At 33.9% G+C, this 20,580-nt stretch overlaps 1 protein-coding gene across 1 annotated transcript in view; it reads right to left on the bottom strand.

The window, feature by feature from the left end:
• Nucleotides 1-20,358, bottom strand: part of LOC123524206 (peptidyl-prolyl cis-trans isomerase G-like) — a 34,723-nt gene extending 14,365 nt beyond the window's left edge. The window contains exons 1-2 of the mRNA XM_045302246.2: nucleotides 19,805-20,358; nucleotides 2,444-2,594 (exon numbers count right to left, since the gene is read on the bottom strand). Of these exons, the coding sequence (XP_045158181.2) occupies nucleotides 2,444-2,594; nucleotides 19,805-19,870 (217 nt within the window). The 5' untranslated portion in view covers nucleotides 19,871-20,358. The remainder of the gene's footprint in view (nucleotides 1-2,443; nucleotides 2,595-19,804) is intronic.
• Between the last annotated feature and the right edge of the window lie 222 nt (nucleotides 20,359-20,580).

Below are 20,580 nucleotides of genomic sequence, written 5' to 3'. Positions count from 1 at the left end.
TGAAAATATAGAGAATACTATTTACATGAATTTTAATATTCTATGCATGATCAAGATCATGTATAAAGCATCATGTGGATTTTTTAAAAATAGAAATAAACATTCATGTTATAATGTTCATAATATGAAAAAACCTTCAGATTTAAAGGAAAATCATTTTTAGCCAAAATCTGGATCTTTGAGAAAGCCAGTCTAATTTTAACAGTGTTTCCGGTTCATTTATTAAAGGCACTGACCTTCAGAATTTGGCTAAAATTATCAATCTTTAAAACTGAAGTTTGGCGATATTATGAACATTGGAACAAGAGTTTTTGTTTCTAAACTAACTTAGAAATGCCAAATCAAGAAAAGAAAAAAAAAACAAGACCGACTCTGGTATCGGACCCTGGCAATAAGTATTTTCTTGCAGTCTTGACCAATACACCACTGACTGGAATAAACACTTAACGGTCGTTAAATATAAAGTTTTATAATTAAGGCAGTTTACCCCATTTCAAACGCTTTTCAATTTTGAATGGAAAATCATTAAAAACAACTAATTCTTATGTTTTCCGTGCAGTCTGATCAAGATCTACACTGTTCCTCATTTAGTCAGTATCTTTTTGGTAAGCACCCCTTTTAACAGTTAATGGTACTGTCCAAATTGAAAAAAAGATAAGTTCATTATTGAAATTTAGCATGACAAGGGTTTAAAATATTTTTTAGCTCATCCGAACTGAAGGGTCGGGTGGAGTTATTAGGATAGGTAGATGGTCCCGCGTTCATGACCTGTAGTCTATCGTCCAGAAGTTTCATAAACATCTTCTTTGAAACTAGGCCAGAATTACACTAAACTTGGTCTACAGCACTTTTGCAGGTTCCTTTTTCAAGATAATTCAAATAGGTCTACTTTACTGCTTAGTGGCATTACAGCTAAAAATAGGAAAATCTTTATACAACTTCTTCTCATGAACCTCTTCATTGATCTTCACCAAGCCTGTTCTGTAGCAACATTATAACATTGCCTTTGAAATTTATGCAAATTTGGGAGCTCGGCCCCTTGTACATGCCGCTTGAGCTAAAAATAGAAATACTTTCAAACAACTTCTTCTCAAAATTTGCCTCATGGATCTTCATCAAGCTTGGTTTGAAGAATTATTATAATGTCTTCTATAAAAGGATACAGAAGACGCTGCAATTGCAGGAATTTCGATCCAAGTGTAAAGCGCCTATACAAAGGGCTCTTATCCCAGTGGAGTGCATATAACCTTTGAATACAGATCAGCTGTTAATAATGACCACTTTATGATTCTTTCAACTATAGTCTATAGTATATGCAGGTTTAACCATATATGATATTTGATTTTATTATACATCACTTTTGTCTACAATGATAAAACCCCATTAGAGCTACCAGAGAAAGATATTTTGTCTATCAAAAACATTTTTAACCTTTTCGTCACGTGAGCAAGCGAAAGTCACTGTTAGGTCATGTGACCGCGCTGATGTTTGAATGTCATATAAGGGAATATAACTGCTTCATTGTTTGAGCCAAATCATGAAATGATTGCCTCCCTTGTACACATATATGTAGTGACGTCACTATTCAATGTGTACACAGACGATTCAGACAGAAAGTAAAACAATTTTTGATTTTGTGTACTTAATTTTGTTCGGTATAATAAAATAAGTATCATATGGCAGAGAGTGTGATATTGGTATTGTCAACCCTCGAAACTGAATGTCACCACTCGGCTTTCACTGCCCTCGGGTTGACAATATCAATGTCTCACACGCTGCCATATGATATTTATATATTATTATACCTCACTTTTGTCTACAATGGTAAAATCCCATTACCCGAAAAGGAGATATTTTGACTGTCAGAAACATTTTTAATCTTTTTAACACGTGACCAAGCGAAAGTGACTGTCAGGTCATGTGACCGCGCTGATATTTTGAATGTCATATAAGGGCAAATAACTACTTCAGTTTTATAGCCATATGATTGCCTCCCTTGTACAGAATATCATATTGTAATGATAATGACGTCGCTGTTCAATGTGTACACAACTGATTACCGCGCTAAAGATGAAACTACTGAATTAAATGAATCAAAAACATATTTATTTTTTTGTGTTTAGTTTTGTTCGGTATAATAAAATAAATACCATATGGCAGCGTGTGTGACATTGATATTGTCAACCCTCGGAACAGAATGTCACCACTCGGCTTTCGCCTCGGGTGACATTCTGCCCTCGGGTTGACAATATCAATGTCACACACGCTGCCATATGGTATTTATATAATGAACTACGCAAGATAACCCTGTATCTCTCAATATTCTAGCATCAGACTGGTTGATTTTAAGCTGAATTTTGAAATGGACCAATGCCAAGGTCATTTGTGATACTGGTCTCCAATCTCATTCAAAACCTTTAAATCTTGCCACCACTTGACTCACCTAGCATTCTTGATTCTGCTCTTAGGGATTTCGATTCATCTTCAAATGACAAAAAATCTCCTCGAAGTTCCATACGGCTTTCTTCAATGACGTCAATCATTTCTTCCGTCTCTTGTTCATACAAGTCCAATAAGTTTTCTATAAACGCTTTCTGAAAATAGAATTAGGTATTGTCTGTTTAGAAAAAAAAGTATCGAACACAATGCTGCTATAGCCGCAAATCAATAATTATGTCAGCATTCATGAAACCCACTTGAACTTGATGGCTTTGTGTTTATAAATTTCTGGGAGAGCAGTTTATAGATTGTTAAAGTCTGAAGCAAAATTCATTGAATGTGATATCCTCCGCGAAAAGGACGTCTAAGGAACTGTTATAATATATACATTGAGGAAAAATAATCAGTTACAAGAGATGAGGCTATAAAATATATTTATCATAATTATAGTTATGTAAAATGTTATTACATTGAAAAGAAGAGAAAAAGGGGAAATGGAAAGGACAGTGAAACGAGAGTAGTGACGCAGAGTACAATGAATAGTTATATTTCAGTAGTACTAATGAAGGTTATCATTGTTCTTCTGATTTCATACCCCGGTCATCTAGTGACTGAACTGTCCGTTTATCCGTCCGTCCGTACGAACTCGATTGCCTACAGCCCACATTAATAACCCGATTTAGTTTATATTCACACTCAACAATTATTGTGGCAAGACCTACAAACTGACCTATAATTATATAGATGACATTGACCCTCATAAGTATGACTTTCACTTTCAAACTTGAAACCATAATAAACAACATTTTTGGTCCAACAGCCCACATAAATGACCCAATTTAGTTCATAAACTTTATGACAAAAACATACAAACTGCCCTATATATAGATGGCCTTGACATTATTATCATCTTCACCTTTAAGCTTAAAACCTCAAAAAACAACATATTTGTTCATACACCCGAGTTATGATTTTGCGTTTTGAAAACGCAACATCTTGTCTTTCCTTTTTTGTTTGTCTGTTTTGTTTTTCTTTTGTTTTCTTGATGTTGTTAAGTTTGCAATAAATAATTTTACAAAAATCTGGACACAAAAGACATTTGAGTTATTTCAATTTTCAAAGCGCTTTGTATCTTTGATAGTTTTTTGAACACTTCTAATTTTCAGAATTAGTACAATTATCCCATACGACAGTTGAATATTCTAGAAGTGGTCGGAGAAATGGTATATAAATTTGATCCAAAGCTTCCCTGCGTAACGAAAAGTTTAGTTTGTGCATAATGCCATAATTTTTAAGCAGATACTTATATATTTTCAATGTGTCCCTTCGCTACTTAAAGTCACACCAAGATGATTGTGGTCATCAAAAATTTTAAATGCAATATTGTCTAAAGGAAAGTTTATATATGCGACAATACGTTTGAAAACAGAATGTCACACTACCTTTTTGTTTGATGTTTTGTTCTAGCTTCTTGATGTTAAACAGAACCGAGTGGGGTTTTTTTTGTGCGTGCGCGATATTTATAGAACTGTGTCTGGTCATGAATATTAATTAATGAAAGCAGTATGGCAACATGCACAATACAGGATTTACACGACAATATAGTAGACGCAACTTGACCCCGATGGTTGACCTTTGTATTATAATACATAATTAGATACAACCTATTATTGAAAAGGGGTGTACTTAAACGCTTCAGCTATTTGCATTCATAAATTTAAAATTGACGGCTACACTAAGCACCCCATATTTCTACAATGAAATAATCGATATGAATAATCTGCCTAAGGTTAACCATCGCGGTCAAGTTGCGACTACTATACCGTGAATACATTCGTGTTTTCTTGTGAAATACAAATGTATGTTTTGCAGAAATTATACAGGAACATGATAAATATATGAACACACTGTACTTTTATCGTGATCAGGCCATTGGCGTAGCCGGTAGGGTGGTCATCACATACAAGCGACTGCTATAAGACTGTAGGTTCGAACCGTCAATGCGGAGAACCGTTATACTAAATGAAGAACTAAATGAGCAGATTTCTGTTAGTGAAATAAAATTAGCTATAAAACAGTTAAAAAATAATAAATCAGATGGGCCAGATTGTATGATAAATGAATTCTTTGTTGTTGGAAAAGACACTTTAGCGCCGGTGCTGTATACACTATTCAACAAAATTTTTAACATTGGATATTTTCCAGAAAAATGGTCAGAAGGATACATTGTTCCGTTACATAAAAAGGGAAGCGTAAATAATGTAGATAATTATAGAGGGATTACTTTATTAAGTTGTATAGGTAAACTTTTCACACGTATATTGAATAATAGACTTAAAAGTTGGGCCGAAGAATACCATGTATATGTGGAAGCACAGGCCGGTTTCAGGCCAAATATGAGTACAACAGATAATGTTTTTGTATTGAATGGACTTATTAGTCATATGTTAAATCAAGGGAAGCCACTCTACACCTTATTTATTGATTTTTCAAAAGCTTTTGATTATGTAGTTAGGGAAAATCTGTGGTACAAGTTGATTAAGTTAGGCCTACGTGGAAATTTTTTAGATATTATACAATCTATGTATAAGTCTGTTAAGTCCAGAGTAAAATACTTAAACAAACTTAGTGAGGAATTCTCTTGTATGCTCGGAGTCAGACAAGGGGAGTGCTTGTCTCCCTTTTTATTCTCAATGTGTATTAATGATCTAGAAGATGTATTTATTCATAGTGGTACTCAAGTATAGATGTTCATATGTTTAAGGTATTTTTATTATTATATGCTGACGATATAGTTGTTTTTGCTAACTCAGCAGAAGAATTACAACATTGTATATATTTGGTATCTGATTATTGTAAAACTTGGAAGATGAAAGTTAATACATCAAAAACTAAAGTAATGATTTTTAAGAAGGGCGCTTTACCCAGAAATTTAGCTTTTTATTATGATGGAGAGTTATTAGATATTGTAAATAAATTCACATACTTAGGCATCGTTTTTACGTGTGGTGGTTCATTGAGCACTGCTCAAAGCACTTTGGCTGGGCAAGCTCAGAAAGCAGTATTTAAGTTAAACAAATACCTTTATAAATTTACTTATATATCTCCAAAGAATAAGCTAGAGTTGTTTGACAAATTAGTCGCGCCTATTTTGAATTATTGCAGTGAAGTATGTGGCTTTTCAAAAGATCTATCCATTGAAAGAGTGCATTTACAATTTTGTAAGAAATTACTAGGAGTTAAGAAAACTACACAGAATGATTTTATATATGGTGAACTGGGTAGAATTAGTTTTAAATGTATACATTTTTATAACATTATTAAATACTGGACAAAAATTGTGTGTACAAATGAAAATAAATATGTAACTCTTGTGTACAAAATGTTAAAAGATGACTTAGAAAATGCTCCAAATAAGGTAAATTGGTGTTCACTGCTTAAAAATTTGTTATGTTCTTTAGGTTTTTATGATGCCTGGTTACAACAAAGTGTAGGTAATACTAACCTATTCTTAAGCATGGTTAAGCAAAGAATAAATGATCAATTTATACAAAATTGGCACGATAGATTAGAAAATTCTTCACGTGCACTCTTTTATCGAAACATAGCCTCATTTAGATTTCAACCATACTTGGAATATCTTTCTGTTAACAAATTTTGTCAGTCACTCGTTCAGTTGAGGGTTTCTTCTCATAGGCTACAGATAGAGGCAGGCCGTTCGGCTAGACCATTAAGTATTCCTGTAAATGAACGTCGATGTCATATTTGCAATGTATTAGAAAATGAATTTCATTTTGTTCTTGAATGTAGATTGTATAATGATTTGAGGAAACAATATATCCCATTAAAATTCTGTAGAAGACCAAATATGTATAAATTTATAGATTTGTTAAATAATGAAAATCAGTCAGTCGTGAAAAAATTGGGAGCATATGTATACCATGCTTTTACTTTAAGAAATGCAAATATGTATCAGTAACAATATTTCATTTTCCCGTAAAACTATACCAGCCTAAACAAATACTGTTGTAATTTAAATATGTATGTATATTTCACAGTAGTTATTTCTTGAAACGGATTTATGATTATCCAGTCTGTTGTTCCTTTTGTTTCGTTTCGTTAAGGATCAACTCAAGACCGGAATATATCTTAATTTATAAGACTGGAATATTTTTCAGTTCTTTAGTAGTAGATACTATGTATGAATATATATGTTATGCTAATCTATTATTAGTGTGTAACCTTCTCCAAATGTAAAAATGTAGACACATATACACAAATGTTTTATATATGTACATGCTGATTTCGCTGTTAATGCTAATCTATTATTAGTGTGTAACCTTCTCCAAATGTAAAAATGTAGACACAAATACACAAATGTTTTATATATGTACATGCTGATTTCGCTGTTAATGCTAATCTATTATCAGTGTGTAACCTTCTCCAAATGTAAAAATGTAGACACAAATACACAAATGTTTTATATATGTACATGCTGATTTCGCTGTTAATGCTAATCTATTATTAGTGTGTAACCTTCTCCAAATGTAAAAATGTAGACACAAATACACAAATGTTTTATATATGTACATGCTGATTTCGCTGTTAATGCTAATCTATTATTAGTGTGTAACCTTCTCCAAATGTAAAAATGTAGACACAAATACACAAATGTTTTATATATGTACATGCTGATTTCGCTGTTAATGCTAATCTATTATTAGTGTGTAACCTTCTCCAAATGTAAAAATGTAGACACAAATACACAAATGTTTTATATATGTACATGCTGATTTCGCTGTTAATGCTAATCTGTTATTAGTGCAACCTTCTCCAAATGTAAAAATGTAGACACAAATACACAAATGTTTTATATATGTACATGCTGATTTCGCTGTTAATGCTAATCTATTATTAGTGTGTAACCTTCTCCAAATGTAAAAATGTAGACACAAATACACAAATGTTTTATATATGTACATGCTGATTTCGCTGTTAATGCTAATCTATTATTAGTGTGTAACCTTCTCCAAATGTAAAAATGTAGACACAAATACACAAATGTTTTATATATGTACATGCTGATTTCACTGTTCGTCATATACTGTGCATGTTTATGTCCTCATGGGCTTCTAGCCTATTGGAATTGAAATAAACTTACTTACTACTTTTTTTCAAATATGTTTTCTGTATTTTATAGTCTACTTATTTTATACTGTTCAGTTGTGATACATTTTGCTGTGTTTCGGTATTTGTAACATACTTATATGAGCCGCGCCATGAGAAAACCAACATAGTGGCTTTGCGACCAGCATGGATCCAGACCAGCCTGCGCATCCGCGCAGTCTGGTCAGGATCCATGCTGTTCGCTAACGGTTTCTCTAATTACAATTAGGCTTTAAAAGCGAACAGCATGGATCCTGACCAGACCGCGCGGATGCGCAGGCTGGTCTGGATCCATGCTGGTCGCAAAGCCACTATGTTGGTTTTCCCACGACTCATTTTATACTGTTCAGTTGTGATACATTTTGCTGTGTTTCGGTATGTGTAACATACTTATATACATTATTTGTATATGGGTGCATTATATATGCCGCTTTTTATAAACAACACAATACCTTAATAATAAACGTTATGACGAACTTATGAAACTTTTTTTTAATTAAAAGAGTAATAAATATTGAATTTGCAAATAAAAATGCAAAGAATAAGTCATAGATACTTGCATGCCAGACATGATTTTCCCGTGCTTTGCCGGTGCTGGAAAACTCACCTTACAACCCAGGGTGTAAGACTCTCTTACAATTTATAAATGAATGCGTACATTTGGAAGCTACTATAAAATAGTGCTTATAAGAATGTCACTGATTTTATTTCATTTCTTTTATTATATGAAGAATACAGTATGCAAGAAAAAGAATCTTTCACTGGTAGAAAGTGTGGGTGGATATGTCTGGCTGCCGGGTAGCTGTTTGGGTTTTTTTTTTCACGGTAACTCAGCAGAGCCTCTTTACCGTCTAAAAAAGACATTCAACCAGTGAAAGGTTCTTATTATCTGCATGTGAAAATTGAAGTCAGTAACTTAATAACACTTAAGGATCACTTTAACGTTTCATTTTTAAGCTTAATTTGTGTTCAACCACTGTAATAGGGGTTTATGCCAAGTTATCGTTTTACGTCTATACAATGTGTAGATTAAATTCATAGTAAATAGTTCAGTTATAGTGCCGGTAAGCGCCTTGTTAGCGCGTTAAACTAAAGAGTACGAATCGAGAGGTCTCAGATTCAATCTCCAAGTGCGGCGTATATGACAAGTTGAAAAGGAGTTGATCCATGAAAAAGTACCAACAGTTTCTACAACAGAATGACGTCAGTAAAATGCACTGTAAAATAAGCTATAAATATTTTTAGCGTGCAGTTTGAAATCGTAGATTGCTTCTTGTATACCAAAGTCTCTAAAACGCATTTAATTTCCTTTTTTTTTACATTCTGACACTGTGTTTCAAACTCCACAAGCCTGACTATAGTGGCATATTTCTGCCATGAGATAGCTTGGTCGCTATTGCGATACTGGAAATATTATCTTGATAAAATCAGGTTTTCTGTAAAGATTATCTCGGTGGTCGAACGATTCCTGGAAATATTACTGCGATAATTTACATAATTATCTCGTTACTTATTATCTCGATACCTTTTATATAATTATCTCGATATTTCAGCTGCCATTTATCAGCTAGATTGCTACTTTGATACTTTCAAAAATTATCTTGATATTGCTAACTTTTTCTCGAAAACTTCTCTGAATTAGCCTAAGTTTTCCTGGAAATAAAAGGCATATCTAGAAAATACAATTCATTCAGATAATTTTCAGAAAAACGTACTTATTTTGCTGGAAAGTTTAGAATACCAGGTGACAGACAAAACTGTAAAACTGTAATATTCTTTTTATCACATGTAAGCTTTCCTTGCTGATACATCAAAATTTCGCATTTCTATAAAACCTCGTCAACGTCAAAGCTTTATTACACTAGTGTATTTATGAAATGGCTTTATTTTATTCCCATGACGTCAAACATGTGATAAAAAGCTATCTAGAAAAAATGTTTTTATTGCTGTAATGTTTTTAGAAAAAAATGCATATATTTCCTGGAAGATTTAGAATATTATCGCCACAGCTACTTAGCTATCTCATGACAGAAATATGCCACCATACATATTTCCCGGAAAATTTAGAATATAATATAATCGTGATAGTTACTTAGCTTTCTCTTGGCCACCATACCTTAATTGTCAAACATGTTGTTACACTTAAAACTAGTTCAATGCCTTAATCTTGGCACTAAGCCAAGGAAATTCTGACATTATTAGCACGGTTCCAATCCACAGGATCAATAATTTTACCCATTCATGGGCAGCCAATTAGTCATTTGATAGTCTTTAGACAGCGGAGGCAGTACAAAACCATTTGTCTCCGCTCCTCCAACTAGAATTTAACATTAGGATAGACTGAACCTATGTATATGATCATTTGAGCGATTTACATAAATATAAATGCATATAAAAGGGATTCTTTGGCCAGGACGTTACGGTCATTGCTCCTTAAAATTATGGGTTCGAGCCCCGGTCAGATCTCCATGTAGGCAAGCCAACAACTGGCTTTGCTTGGCTGCGTTCTGTACTTCCAAACGATCTTATGTGCGTTTATGAATTATTGTGAAATCATTAATATTCATAGGGGACTAATTTTCGTGGGTGAGTCAATCCACGAAATTTAATCCCAACGAACAAGTAAATTTCCCATTCATTTTATGCTCTAAATTTCAAATCCACGAATTCATATCCCCACGAAATTGCCATTTTGGCCAAAACCACGAAATTTCATGCCTACGAAATTAAATGAACTTACAGTATTTGTCCATCCTCAAAGTGAAGGACATTCAGTCTGGTGTAAATAGGGGTTAGATAAAGTCGCCACACTCCAAAGTATAAGTTAACATCATACAATTCTCAAATACAACATAAATGCTTTCTTTTTATTATTTTTTAATTCATATTCACCGTATTACGGCAAAATAACCATGCTTTTGATCTAAAGCATTTATATTTTTCTGTCTTCCCGTACAATTTACAACTTATGCTTCATCGCAGTACAAATAAATAAGGTATCCATTTAAGTCCCTGTAAGATTTTTTTTCTTCTTCTAATTGTTTGAAACATTACAATAGATATAGATTCTAGATCTTAAAGCGGCATGCCTCCAGATCGTTCGACAACAACAAAAAAATATATATTTTTTTAGATATCTTGAAATAAATGCTATATTTTTTAAGAAGGCTTTAAAACTTAATTACTGACAAACTTTATGTCACGGAAACACATGAGAATTTGCTGTTTTTACTACTTTTTACGATGAAAATCTAAAAGCGTTTGTCACGCTTTTACTCCAGGTAAACTGTCTCCATTATAAATATCTATATTTTAAAGTCATTATGCACTACTTCAGCTATAACGCTATTGGTTACGACGACGGGAAAATGTCTTTATTGCCGCGGCGGTCTGGGGGTCGATTCCCGACGCGGTTATCTTTTCAAGTTTCTTGATTTGGAATTTTTTTAAATATTTTAGAAACAAAAATTCTTATTCTAATGTTCATAATATGAACAAAACTTCAATTTGAAAGAAAGACTATTTTTTAGCCAAATCTGGAGGCATGTTGCTTTAATATTTTACTAAGTCATCCCTCAGTCCTAGCTTTGTTGTTGAATAGTCCTGGGATTTACCACGCCTCGTCACACTTTAACATGTACTTCCGCTTCAGAATTATAAAGAAATATTAAATATGAATTTACGTCTGCGTATGTATTGATTATAACGTGGATTCAGCCTTTGATCCATATCATAAACACGGATATATACAACATTTAGAACGTGCAATAAACCAAGCATCTCTCCGGTATGAATGTTCAAACGTTATACGGAGATGAACGGCATTTATAGACAATCTTATATCAGTTTGATTTAAAGTTCAATACATGTAGGCCTAAGGCTTGAAATTTTATATCAGAAACAGATGAAACAGCTGTCCAAATAGACGCTATGCATAATTCTAACACGACTTGATTCACAAAGAAGACTGAAAGTTGTGTGTTATTTTACAACAATTCATTTTTCTGACGTCACAATTATTGCGTCAAACGGCATAGCGGTGTGCTTGAAAAAAAAAATAAACAGGCAAACATTTGATGGATGTCGTCAAGGATGTAGTCTACTCAAGAAATAATGTATAGAAAAATAGTGTTTTAACGTTATTAATGCACTGAAAGAGGTTATACGTCTGCGGAATAATTTCACGAGGGCGTAGCCCGAGTGGATTACTCTGGTGACGTATAACCGATTTTGAGTGTATTAATTTAGGTAAAACACGATTTTGCATTCTAATATACCCGTAATTCAAAACTGTGGATAACATATTGTAGCGCTCTTTCTTGTTCGCAACAAAAACACCGACGTCATCGCACGTTAAGATACAGGTCCATATTTCGGAGAAAAAAGTTCGAACGTCATTAAATCATAGAAAGAAAGCATTGTTTTGCATGAAAATTTAACAGCATAATTATAAAACATATTATTCTACAAAACCATTGTCAATTTACTCATATATATATTGAATTCCGGAAAGGGACTGCATGACGGGGCCACACTTCTGGACAGTTCAGCGCCTATAAAAACTCACCATTTTTAAAAAGCTGTTACATGTCTTGTTTTGATGCATTTGCAACTTCGTGAGAGTGTTTAAACTTTACATAACTAGGTAAAACATCGTTTTTGACAATTGTTTACGTTTATTTCTTTACAAATGGCATTCTTATTTGAAGGAGGAAAACTCATTTAGAATATTTTAAGAATCCAACTCTGTGGGACAGAACAGTCAAGCATATATTGGACAGATAAGTTGTGCGTCAAGATGCTGTTCATTTACTAAAAAAAAAAATGTTGTTTCGTGATATACTACTAAACCTTAACGTGACGTCATTTTAGAGTAAGCTTTTTTTAACAGAAACAAGCGTATTAGAATTAAAAATCCTTGGTAACGTGTTAGAATCAAAATAATAGGCCTATACCTCATTTAGTGATTAGAGCTTAAATAAGATCATTGTTTGCCGTTCAGATGCATATTATTACATCATTCGGGCTGCGCTCTCGTGATATAGATCTAATTGTTTTGCATCTGAACTTTTTATTCAACGACAAATCACTAAATGAGATATGAGCCGTGTCATGAGAAAACCAACATAGTGGCTTTGCGACCAGCATGGATCCAGACCAGCCTGCGCATCCGCGCTGTCTGGTAAGGATCCATGCTGTTCGCTTTCAAAGCCTATTGCTATTAGAGAAACTGTTAGCGAACAGCATGGATCCTAACCAGACTGCGCGGATGCGCAGACTGGTCTGGATCCATGCTGGTCGCAAAGTCACTATGTTGGTTTTCCCATGGCACGGCTCATATATTATTTCTTAATTACACGGTTAGAAAAGCGTCACTTTCATAACTGCACACGAACTTTTGAACTTGGGTCCAAAAAGGGAAGGTAAACAAAAACAATGGGTTCAATAAAACTTTCAACTGTATTTATCCACATACAAATCTTTGGACTATATTTATAAATTAGAAATAACAACTGTGAAAATAGGATTTAACAGTTAAATTAATGTATTAAATATTCAGTACAAAAAAATCTGGCAGTCACTTTTCGTAGGCCTACTTCCTCTACTTTATAAATAACTTGACTAGATTTCTATATTTGAAAACACTTGTAAAATTTAGACTACATTTTATTAAACTTGGATTCAGAAGCATACACATCTCAAGGTAACATTTTATCAACAAAGTAACGTTGAATACCTTTACAAATTCATTGTTTTGATACGTCATCAGTTTTTATAATTCGCTAAAATAAGTAAAATTGATTAATTTATTTTTGAAAATTAAACTGTGAATATCAAATAATAGCTAAAATGCTTTTGTCTCACGGTAAAGAATAAATATGAATCGACACGACTATGCGATAATGTCACGTATTTAAGGATAATCTAAATCATTTATGACATTCTCAAGTTTAATAATCAGTTTTGAACAAATACATAGAACTAATTTTTTATTGATTATGTCTAAGTTGGCCGAGTTCTGCAAAGGTTCCCCTGCAGTGCATATCACTGTCGAACAAAACCTTTGTTCTCTCTCTACATTTTTTTTCTTAAATGTGCGTATTTTTTTTTTTCGAGACTGGCGGGTATTTGTAGCGATACGATCTGCAATTGTTCTACGTGCTAAAGTTTGTAGTTATAGCTTCGGCACGATTTGTTTAGGGTACTAGTAAATGTTCTGGCAGATGCATCTCTTTAGCGTGCATCGCATCAAGATAAAGCTTTGTTTTAGTTCCGTAGCTATGTATTTTACTTCGTTTTGTCTTGTTTAATACGAAATGAGCCGCGCCATGAGAAAACCAACATAGTGTCTTTGCGATCAGCATCCGCGCAGTCTGGTCAGGATCCATGCTGTTCGCTAACAGTTTCTCTAATTCCAATAGGCTTTGAAAGCGAACAGCATGGATCCTGATCAGACTGCGCGGATGCACAGGCTAGGCTGGATCCATGCTGGTCGCAAACGCACTATGTTGGTTTTCTCATGGCGCGGCTCATATACTCTTGCTTGTTTTAGTGACTATGAATTGCAATCTTAACATATGTGCCTAATATGCCCTTGTATTGTAACATTAGGGATGTTTTAGTTATTAACGTTGTAGTAAACTTGTATTTCTATATTAATTTTAAAGTGATATCAAATTACTTATTCAATTTTTTTATATATAAATTTTAATGAAACTACTTTTTGGCAGGTGTTTGTTTGTTAATTTGTCCAAAAAAGTTGTTTTGTCGTCAAATAGCTTTATACCTATCGTTGCAATGTTATACGTTATCAACCATAAAATAAACATTACTGTATCTTGTATCTTAGCTGATATTCTGCAGAATGGTAGAGTAGAGCTAAGTTCCTGCTATAATTATTACAAAAATTATTTACTTTTTACAGCGTGACCTACGCTTTAGGGAGGATGTGTGCTTATTCTGCAGACTGCACGTGTGCCTTGTGGAGAAAATTCCTAGAAGATAACGAATCACATGACGTTTCACATTTTATTTTCAACATCTGACAAACGAACAGTTTTTTTACTTTCCAAATTAAATATTGTCGTGACCTGTACCCGTTTTCTAAAAGTGTGCGCTGGGGCTTCCATGGCCGAGTGGTTAAAGTCGATCACCTCGAATTACTTGCACCTAAACTGCTCTGGGTTAACAACCTCGCTTTGGGTATACAAATCGACATCCCGCTGGCTTACGGATGGTCGGTATCGCCATATGACCTGTAATTTTGTCGGTGTGACTTTGATTCCAACAAAATAATTAAATAAATAAACAAAAGTGTTCGTTGCTGCAAGACTGACGAAAGCTAAGTATGTTTCTGAATGGAATCGTCTTGTGGTATCCGATTGATTAGTTTCAAGGAAACAACGATAAGATATTAATGTAAAAGAGTTTTACATGTTGTAATTTAAAGAATAATCCCAAGCAAACTTTCCTATATTTCATCCTGCGAAAATTTCTGATCTGATTGGTAAACACAATACAATGTTATTGATTTGAAATGGGTGTACATTCCCGGCGGACCTTTAATTATGGCATTCATTCATTTTTACAGCAACCCACTCACTGTTGACATAACACAGAATACTCTTCAATATGCTGTCATTCAGAAAAATGATGTTGGTGGAAACGGGTAGACCTATATTTATTGAAGACATTATTCGACCCTATAGAAGAATCATATTCCTGAAGTCATGAAGATGTTTTTTTCTTGTTTTTTTATATATATATGGGTACGTACTGGGAAAATGTCATGGCCTGCATTAAAATTTCATGAGCTACCGCTTTAGTGATGCAAACTGTCATAATAACTTATTTATAATTACCGAAGTGTTTCGCTAACTATATGTGTGTGAAAACCGTGCAGTCTTCAAGGCTTTATATATAAGCAAACTGCATGCTTTTCTCTGACAAACAGATAAAAGGAAATAAGAAGGTCGCATGTCTGTAATTTTAGACAAATCTATTTTAAAAAGACTCCTGCTTTAAGTGTTTCTCTTGTATTCGTTTCCTGGCAGAACAAAAACAATGTTGCCCCACATAGTACACGATCCTGTCAAGGATTGGTCCTGTGCCCCCGCTTTCATCATACCAATATTATTCTGATGTATACATGTACCAGTTAAAGGCGGAATAAAATAGTACACGATCCTGTCAAGGATTGGTCCTGTGCCCCCGCTTTCATCATACCAATATTATTCTGATATATACATGTACCAGTTAAAGGCGGAATAAAATGTACCCTTTATTTAAATAATATTCCCTAGCAAACTTTCCTATATTCCATCCTGCGAAATTTTCTGATCTGATTAAAAAGCACAATACAATATTATTGATTTGAAATGCAGAACATTCCCGGTGGACAATTAATTATGGCATTCATTCATTCTTACAGCAACACCGCTGGCTGTTGACACAACACAGAATGCTTCTATTGTTTACAGTCATTCAGAAATTATGTCGGCAGAAACGGGTAGATCTATATTATTTGAACGACTGGATCCTGCTGCAAACATAAAGTTGTTTGTGTCCAGGGCATGAAGCGATTGAACTGTCCGTCCGTCCGTACGAGATTTTATCGCTTCGCCTACAGCCCACATTATTGAATTTTAATAAACAACATTTTGTTCCTATAGCCAATTTAGTTGATACTTACACTCAGCAAACCTGGTGGCAAGATCCACAAACTGACCTATATATAGATGACTTTGACCGTCATATGATCTTGACCTTTAAAAAATACATCTTTGGTCATACATCTGCGGGCATGGTTTTGCGTTTTGAAAACGCAGCTCCTTGTTTTCTTGCGGATGCGTCGTGGGAAAATGGAACAGTGTGCATCAAAGCTGAATGATTTTCTGTAGTGATGCATACAGTCATATAATGCCTTTAGAGTCATTCATTCATTCATAACCAATTATAAAAATGTTTAAGTTTATTATGTCATGCCAGCTATTTGTGTGTGAAAATTGTAGTGTGCTTGGCATTCGGTATACAGGGCGACTAAACTAATATGTCAGGGTATGAATTCGTTTTATATCAGATAGAGTTTTTTTTTTTACCAGAGACAGCATTCAGGTGACTGAAATGGTTTTTATTTAATTAGAACATGTTGCCATGCGTCCCCTCCCGCTTGCCACAAAACTCCTACGCCGGTGCATACTATTATTAGATCGGATTGTCATCACTTAAATTAATTAAAATATGATATAATCATACGTTTGATCTTTATAATAAATGCTCATGATTCATTCCCATAAAATAAACATTAAAGTCAGTAATCTATTGTCACGGCGTGTGGTTTTCGAGGGAAACGCACACCATTACTACGACGAGATAGCTAGGTGGATATCATGATACCATTGTAATTTTTCCAAGACATTAAGCATTTTTCTGAAAACATTTCAGTAAAAACATAATCATTTTCTAGATATAATATTTGTTTCCTGAAAATATTTTAGCGCCAAATTTCGCGTTAGTGCTTGAAACTGCCACGAGATATTTAGTAGCTATCAAGATAATATTCTAAACTTCGTAAAAAATGTTGTTTTCAAAATATGCTATCTATTTCCAGGAAACTTTAGGCTATTGTATGGTGGCATATTTCTGCCACGAGATGGCTAGGTAGCTATCTATGTTTTCTAGATATTTTATTTATTTCCTGAAAATATTTTAGAGCAAAATTTTCGCGTTAGTGCTTGAAACTGCCACGAGATACTTGGTAGCTATCACGATAATGTTTTCAACTTTCCAGTAAAGTCATGCATTTTTCTAAAAACATTATCGCAATTAATTATTTTTTTCTAGATATACTTTTTATTGACAGGTAACTTTGGGCTATTAAGACGCATTTTTCAGAAACGTTCGAAATATAATGATAATTTCTGAAAGTATCGAGATAGCTATCTAGATCATAAATGGCAGCTATGGGCACTTACTCAAAAAGTATCGAGATACTAATGTAGTTAATCGTTCAAGGAAACTTTCTACTATTGAGATTATCTTATCAGAAAACTTTACTTGACCAAGATAAGTGTTTTAAGTTTCGCGGTAGAACCTAGCTATCTCGTGGCAGAAATATGCCACAATATTATATATATTAAAGTAAAGTTTTCTGATAAGATAATCTCAATAGTAGAAAGTTTCCTGGAACGATTAATTACATCAGTATCTCGATAATTTTTTAGTAAGTGTCCATAGCTGCCATTTATGATCTAGATATCTATCTCGATACTTTCAGAATTTATCCTGATATTTCGAACTTTTCTGAAAAGTTTATCGCAGTAGCCTAATGTTTCCTGGAAATAAAAAGCATATCGAGAAAAAAAATAATTTATTGCGATAAACACACAATTTGCTCGAACGTTTAAATATTATCTTGATAGTTACCGAGCATCTCGTGGCAGATCCAAGCATTAACGCGAAATTTGCGCTGAAATATTTTCAGGAAATAAATAAAAATATCTAGAAAATAGTATTTATTGCTGAAATGTTTTCAGAAAAAGTGCACACATTTCCTGGAAAATTTACAAATTATCGAGATAGCTACCTAGCTATCTCGTGGCAGAAATATGCCACCATACTATTGAGATAAAGTTTTGAGAAAAGTTCGAAATATCAAAATTATTGCTGAAAGTATCAAAATTGCTATCTTGCATGTGGAAACTTACGCCAAAGTATCGAAATACATGTACTAATGTAAATTAACGCAATAATATTTCCAGAAAACTTTCGACTGTTGAGATAACTTCGCTTTATCAAGATACATTTTTAAGTATCGCGATAGCTACCTAGCTATCTCGTGGCCGAAATATGCCATCATACATTACCATTATCTTTTTGTAATTTACATGTTGGGAGGATTTATCTTATACTCTTCATGGCGGGAGGTTTATTCTGCCAATCTGCTCGGTTGATATTCTATAGAAGGGTATAGCTTTTTCCTGCCAGCCTATTATGTATGACGATAGATTTTCTTTTCACTTACTCGGTAAGTATGAATTCTAATATGATTTATTCTGTTGTACTTTACAATACAGGCAAGTTACATGACTGGAAATTACATAAAGCACGAGTACGTACATAGGTCACATTGTTGAAAACTATATCACTACTACAAAGTGTGAAATTTCCTCTGCTCATTTATTTCTATTATAATCTTATTTTTTTAGTAACAGCAGGTTCTAAAATGACGTCTTACTTTATCGTTTTCTATTTCTTTCTATTTTATTGGTACGTTAACTGGATGGATGGATGGATGGATGGATGGATTCAAATCTCCATTCATACTAATCATTTCGGAGAATGTGGTAATCGAGGATTTCGATATAAGCACGTTTGTTATCTAATACGAGTGAACCAGTTAATTACCTAGAAAACATTTAAATTTTATTTTCTAACAGATCATTTTAGGAAAGATTGGATATGTTTATCCATATCACGTTCATATCTGTCAAAGTCAAGTCAAGTCAAGTAAATTTTATTTACATTTACAAAGTCGGTGCAAATGTAACAAATAACATAAGCTCTAATGAGCTTTTAAAACCGACCGTCTGTCCAACTGAAATGAGCCGCGCCATGAGAAAGCCAACATAGTGCATTTGCGACCAGCATGGCTCCAGACGCGGCTCAAATGATTTTCTAAATGGTATATACCTTGCTTTACTGATGGTTTACCATCAACAAATGACAATATATTTGAATACTATTTGATACAATTAAAGACGTCAAAAGTGTTTTCAAAGTTCCTAAAGTAATGAAATTAATTACTTTTTAAACAGATTCAAGGCAACAACAAAAATAGAAGATATTATTAGCTGGTGAACTTGGAGACTGGTACAATGCAATTATTCTGGTTACTACTATATGAGCCGCGCCATGACAAAACCAACATAGTGGCTTTGCGGTCAGGATCCATGCTGTTCGCTAACGGTTTCTCTAATTGCAATAGGCTTTGAAAGCGAACAGCATGAATACTTACCAGACTGCGCAGATGCACAGGCTGGTCTGGATCCATGCTGGTCGCAAAGCCACTATGTTGGTTTTCTCATGGCGGGGCTCAATTATATTTTTAGTGCTTCAACAAAAGCAGAAACTGGAATTCTTTCCTGGCAGAAGGGCGTGCTTCCTTTTACTTTTTTATGACATGATACAGTGAACTTACCTTTACGGGTGCAGATAAGCCTCTGATCTTAGACCGCACTACTTCGTTCTTCAATAAAGCCTCCATTTTGATTCACTTTTATTTCTTTAAAAATCCGCACGAACTAGTTCACTTCAACTTTTTTTCAGCTATTAAACTACTTCGTTGTCGTCGCCGACGTTGTTGTTGAGGTTATATCTTTTTACCTGGATTGAGATGGATTTAAATTCGAGTTACATCCATTAAAATCACGCTCCGTAAAATTAAACATCGTTTTAAAACGAAATACTCTTATCCAAAAACACTTATCCTATATCGGCAGTCGCTTTTTTTTTTTTTTTTAGATTAAAACAGATCTTGGTCCGAGCCTTCACAACTATTCTGAATGCTAAATGTATAACATTGATTTGCAGCTCGATTGTAATGTTTGCTGACAAAATTGATTTGTTAGGTATCCCAATAAAAGGTTGTTATAAATCGATTTCATAAAGTCAATTTATTCCATATAAGACAGCCTGAAAGCTTAGAACTAGGCGTAAATTCGCAGAGCGTTTGTTTAAGCTGTCAATAGGAAACAATTGGTAGGCTATTACAATGGACGAACAACGGACTTGTAATGTTTCAATGTAATTGAAATTCCGCACGACAAAGTCACTGGGGACATATATTCAAAGTTAGTGCTTAGCAAGTAGAGCAGAAATAATAGAAAAACTGCAAATAGTTCAGAATAACCCAGAATGCACTACAAAATACACTTCATTATTGAATATTTACTCATTATCTGCGCATATTAACAA

Source organism: Mercenaria mercenaria, chromosome 3 (genome assembly GCF_021730395.1).
Source record: "Mercenaria mercenaria strain notata chromosome 3, MADL_Memer_1, whole genome shotgun sequence".
NCBI lineage: Eukaryota > Metazoa > Mollusca > Bivalvia > Venerida > Veneridae > Mercenaria > Mercenaria mercenaria.
Note: the sequence above shows the minus strand (reverse complement) of the source record. Positions and strands in the feature narration are given on the sequence as shown.